This window comes from Hyalella azteca, unplaced genomic scaffold, assembly GCF_000764305.2.
Source record: "Hyalella azteca isolate HAZT.00-mixed unplaced genomic scaffold, Hazt_2.0.2 contig6964, whole genome shotgun sequence".
Taxonomy (NCBI): Eukaryota; Metazoa; Arthropoda; class Malacostraca; order Amphipoda; family Hyalellidae; genus Hyalella; species Hyalella azteca.
This window is the reverse complement of record NW_025937103.1, coordinates 1-5,036: the sequence shown is the minus strand read 5'-3', so window position 1 is coordinate 5,036 and position 5,036 is coordinate 1. Positions and strand designations below refer to the sequence as shown.

Genomic DNA, 5,036 nt, shown 5'->3' with positions numbered 1-5,036 from the left:
ATAAATATCGTAGGTGGCGGCAAGAACATATAACTGTCACAATTCATAAGTTTCGAGCGTTCGGTTACAAATCCATTTTTTTAAACGTTCCACGAAAAGTAGGACGAGAAGCAATGTTGAACCGTAACAAAGAATATGCGTATATGAGCTTCGTCTGTGTATACGGAAAAGGTTATGGAACATCGAAAAACAAAGAAAACCATTCACACCAAAATGAGTCTAGCGAACGCGTGATTCATCGACTTAGAAGAATTGATCAACATTGAGGTAACTCAGTGTACGATCATCGAAACTTTGCTGGTCGTACTGTATCATGTAATAACTGAATCAGAATAAAAAGTTATTTGTTGATGAATAATAATGTAGCTGATGCATTTTTACTACGAAGCCCACAAGAAAAGTAAGTATGCATCACTACCGCACTTGTAATTGCGGGAGACAGGTTTGACTCATGAAGACATATTGACCTGCATTCGTGATAGTATTACGTACTCAAAAAATATAACTCAGTACTCACTGCAGTGAGTGACAGCGAGCGCATTTTCTCGTCGACGAAAACTTGAGGTCACGGACGGACAGACAGACAGACAGACAGACAGACAGACATGGCGAGCACATTAGTGCATTTTTTCCATAAATAAGTGCTTAAACTTAAAGTAGATCACAGTTGTTGCAAGGCTTCTCATTCTTTGAACTCAGCATATATTTGAACATAAATAACACCAAGTGATCACAAAGCACCGCAAAACAAATAATAAAACACATGCTGGACAAATTAACGCTGACAATTATACTCAGACACAAGAAGGCGAGTCAAGTGAGTAATTACGCAGGTCTCGTCTATGATAAACCAACCCAGTTCATTTAAACGCTCATTATTTACGTCAAGCAAGTAATATTCGATATTAATGACACAAGATTAATAGAAACACGCCCAATGAGAATATAAAGGCAAGTAATTAAATTGACACATTGATAAATAGAATTGTAGTCGTTAAGCATATGGAAGGTATGCACCAGCGCTCCTATGGTAGCTATCCTCGATATCCTCAAGCTGCGGTCGTGGTAACGAGCTTGCCTGAAATAAGCCTGTGCTAGTTTACGTAGTCCAGTCAATCGCAACAAAAAAAATTAGGATTTAAAGTCTACGCGAAGCAAACCATAACGACTTCAACTACAACAAACAGGCCTGGCATGTGTGATGGCCTGGCATTAGGACAGAATCAAGGTTACTTTATCACGAAGTCTCTTAAAGATCGCACCCGAGTCGTTTGCAATTTCTTCTAGATGTTAATTGAACAGGAGGTCTACGATAGTATTTTAGAGCGGGAAAACATGTCAACGAAAGTCATCGGTAACTTGTAACAGCTTAGCAAACTCAAACGAGCAATTCAGCATTTATGCCTTGATTCTTAGGTGCGATCTACACATCTGATGAATTTTAGAACGCATGGAAAAAGCGCACACGGTTAGCAGACGTTTACCTAAGTACAACATACAATGAAAGCCAACAAAGGAGATCGAGTTTCCGATTACTGTACGCGGTTTTTTAGAACGAAATTAGCAATTAAGGTCTCCGCAATTTGGGGCAGTTATCCAATACAGAAGTCCATTTAATTCACTAAATTTCTTGCGAAAAGTTCCGATAGAGAAGCCATAGATAGATAATAGATTAATCATAATACTCAGTACCTGAAGCTTAAGAGAAAAACACACTCATCAATCAAATCTTAAATATACGATTATACTACGTTTGTTTCTGAAGCATTTCGTGGACAATTCAGAATATGAGACATTCAAAATTTTAAACCTTACATTCGCGTCTCATGAGAGCAAAGCTGTGATTAGAGTTTACTGATATACTCGATATTTAAGGCTATTCATACTCGAAACATTTCAGGTCAATGAGATAGAATTAGAAGATGTCAGTCACTAATAAAAATATAGACACGAGAAGCTACAGAAGCAGAGGAAATGACATTAGTCGACATGGATATGGCGTGAGAGAATCGTATTTGCATGCTCAGTAGAGAACAGCTTGCAAGCGCTCCAACAACCTTAGCATTAATACGCACAACATCCACTTCCTTATGATTAACAATTGATATAAAACCTGATATAAAATTTATTCGTTAACAAGGTTGTTAGCAACTGAATTTTTTGTCAAAGCACTTGTTAACAAATTGTTTTCGCTGAACTTGAACTTGCAACGGCATTTCTTTAAGTTCCGTTACAATTGCCAATAGGGTCAAAGCTAATATTAAATTGAATATTGAACGAGGTTGTAAGGAATTCAATTCTTGTCGTAGCAATTGTTTACAATAGGGTCACTGGAGTCGAACTCGTAACAGAATTTGTTCAGAAGTTGTTCGTATATACTTGGACGACATGAGTAGGTACCAGTGCACATGTACCGTTGTGAGCGCAGTCCAACGCTAGCAAGAGTAACAAGAAAATTAATTCAATAAGAAAAACAAGTTTCGACGGGCAACTAAATTGCCTTGAACGACATGATGAATCACCAAGCACTTAGTGTTGGCTAAAAATACGGTTAGTCTAAACTAAAACACTAAATCGTAGATCTCAAAACTAATGTAATAAAAAAGGACAGGACGACGAAAAAAATTAAGCAAGTCAAAGCGGAGGGCCAAAATGCATATATTGTTTGTTTATGAAGTTAGTACAGCTCGCAGATGAAGAAAATGAATTTTTAACAGTGAGTGAGAACATATCAGCAGAATCTAAGCAGGCAAAAGCACAAATGCATTGATTTGAACTAGTACCTCGCTTGCAAGGTAAAGAAAAGGTACAGATATTTAATGGAATTAGGGGAAGAGTCCAGCCATGGCTAGGTCCAGATCCAAAAAAAGGAGAAAGAGGAAAGAAAGGCAAATGAACACATTGAAGGTTTGGTATGGATGCACGCAGAGCAAGGAGGTACGAATGCCCTATACCCTAACAGATGTCAACTATTGCACTGACTATGAACAAAACATCAAGTAAAACAAGATAAAATTAAACAAATGAGAACAGAATAATAATAACTAAGCGAGAGAAGCGTTTTCATAAGCTTATATGTACAATGAAACCTTCGTAGAACTACAAGACGAACAAATCAATAACGACGAAAGAAAAGAAAGGGAAACGAAGAGAGTAAGTAAGTCGACGATATAAGTTTTGTTACGTTGTTCAACTCAGCGAAAATTGTTGTGACCAGATTTTCTCAACGAACTTTTTTTTGTCAATGTAATTCAATAGCAGAATATGAACCTTATGTGGGTTATTTTCATCACATCGCTTAGCGTATAATCAAGTGGAATTGAATTGACAGGACATGTGTGAAGTTAACTAAACTATGAAGATACAATGCGACGTAAATTCGAGATAAAGGGAAAGGAAGAATATTTATACCTAGTATACTGCTCAAATAATGTCGCTGAAGATGCATGCCCGAATCGCATTCAGCAATTCAATAATCAGCAATTATTTACAAATAATTTAGATTAAAGTGATACGTAAGACACAAGTAAGAAGTGTGCATCTGAGAGAGCTGAACCTAACCAACACTTTTGAATTTTATTTAAATTCTTGACACATGACTATAGTAGATTACAGTCAGTCACTCCGACAACATGCAAACCAATTCCATGAATTTTGGCGTGAATTTACCTCAATAGCCTTAAAGCGCTCCGAAATTTCTTTTGCAAGTTAAAAACTAGATGCATCTACACGTCACATAATTCCTCATATAAAATATATCCAGTAAAATAGCACTTCTTTCTCACTTATCGTGGGGAAAAATTGGCATACAATGCGGGAAATTCTTTCATTTTTCACTCGGTAGCATAGTATAAAATTGAGCACAAAATTCATCACAGGATCACTGATTCCATCAGAAAATTATGTATCTCGGTTGAAGCGCTTGGACCAAAGACCGGATCTGCCCTTGCCGTGTTTATTTTCCACAGCCCAGCTCTTGCTTCGAGCTCTGCAAAGCTTGAGGTCCTCGGCATGGTTGGTATCGAGCATCTTTGTATATTTTTGCGGCACGCAAAGGCTGGGGTAAAGCTCGAAGAAGGCCTTGTAGCCGCCTTCCAAGAGATACGTTTCGGGAAAATGCAGAGCTGGGTAGCGGTCTTTATTAACAGTGCGGTCGCGCTCACGTAGCAATCGCTGGGCCTTAGGTCCGCGCTCTGCACTGAACTCGCAGTGGAAGATAAGGATGTGGCGCTTGTTAGGATCTGTGGGGGTGGGCGGCATGACTCGTTCTGCCTTGTCAATGTAGTCCACCACAAACTGCGGGTTGTGCCAACTTTCAGCACCTTTAATATGGCCGCCTTCAAACTCGTATGGGTAACGACAGTCTAAAATTTGATACGATTCAATCAAGTGACTGTATTCACCATGAATGAGTTGAGCGACAGTTTCGGGGGTAATTGACTTTATATCGGGATTCCGACCACAAGAAATGACGGGTAATGACAGGCTGCGACAAAAATCTCCGGTGAGTTCTTCTTCGCGATTATGGCACTTGTTGAGGGCTTTCATAATAGATAAATGGCTCTCGCTGAGCGTCTTGCAGAGTGGAGTCTCGCGAACAATACTTGCATCGATGCTGTCGGATGAGGTAACAGGAACAGAAGACTGACGAGTCACCAAACTATAGGACGACTCAGAGCGCGGGATGAGGCGGCTTTTCTCCGGGGCGGCTGTCCTGCTAACGGGCAGCTCCGGAGACGCGTCCGACTGCTGGCACTCAAGGGACGGTGGCGACGAGGAGCCATCAGTGCGAGTTGCGGTCTCTTGTGAGGGGGAGGCATTAAAGGCGGACATGGGTAGAGGCTTCAGGCACGGCAGAGTAAAAGTCTCTGCCAGGCGTGGAGTTCCGACGTACGTTTTGGGACGCTTGGTCTCCACGAAAGGAGACGCTTCGGAGGGCGGCAATGGGCGTTTGAATGCCTGGTTGGGGCTCAGCGCCGACTGTTGGAGAAACAATGCGGAACAGGTTATTATATGATACAATATGATCAAAATTT

At 40.3% G+C, this 5,036-nt stretch overlaps 1 protein-coding gene across 1 annotated transcript; it reads right to left on the bottom strand.

Moving 5' to 3' along the window:
* Positions 1 to 740: 740 nt before the first annotated feature.
* On the bottom strand, positions 741 to 4,980 carry LOC108674491 (M-phase inducer phosphatase-like; the record flags this gene model as incomplete). Its single annotated transcript, XM_018162446.2, has 1 exon — positions 741 to 4,980. A coding segment is annotated over one exon (1,080 nt), but the record flags the coding sequence as incomplete, so codon positions are not given.
* Positions 4,981 to 5,036: the final 56 nt, after the last annotated feature.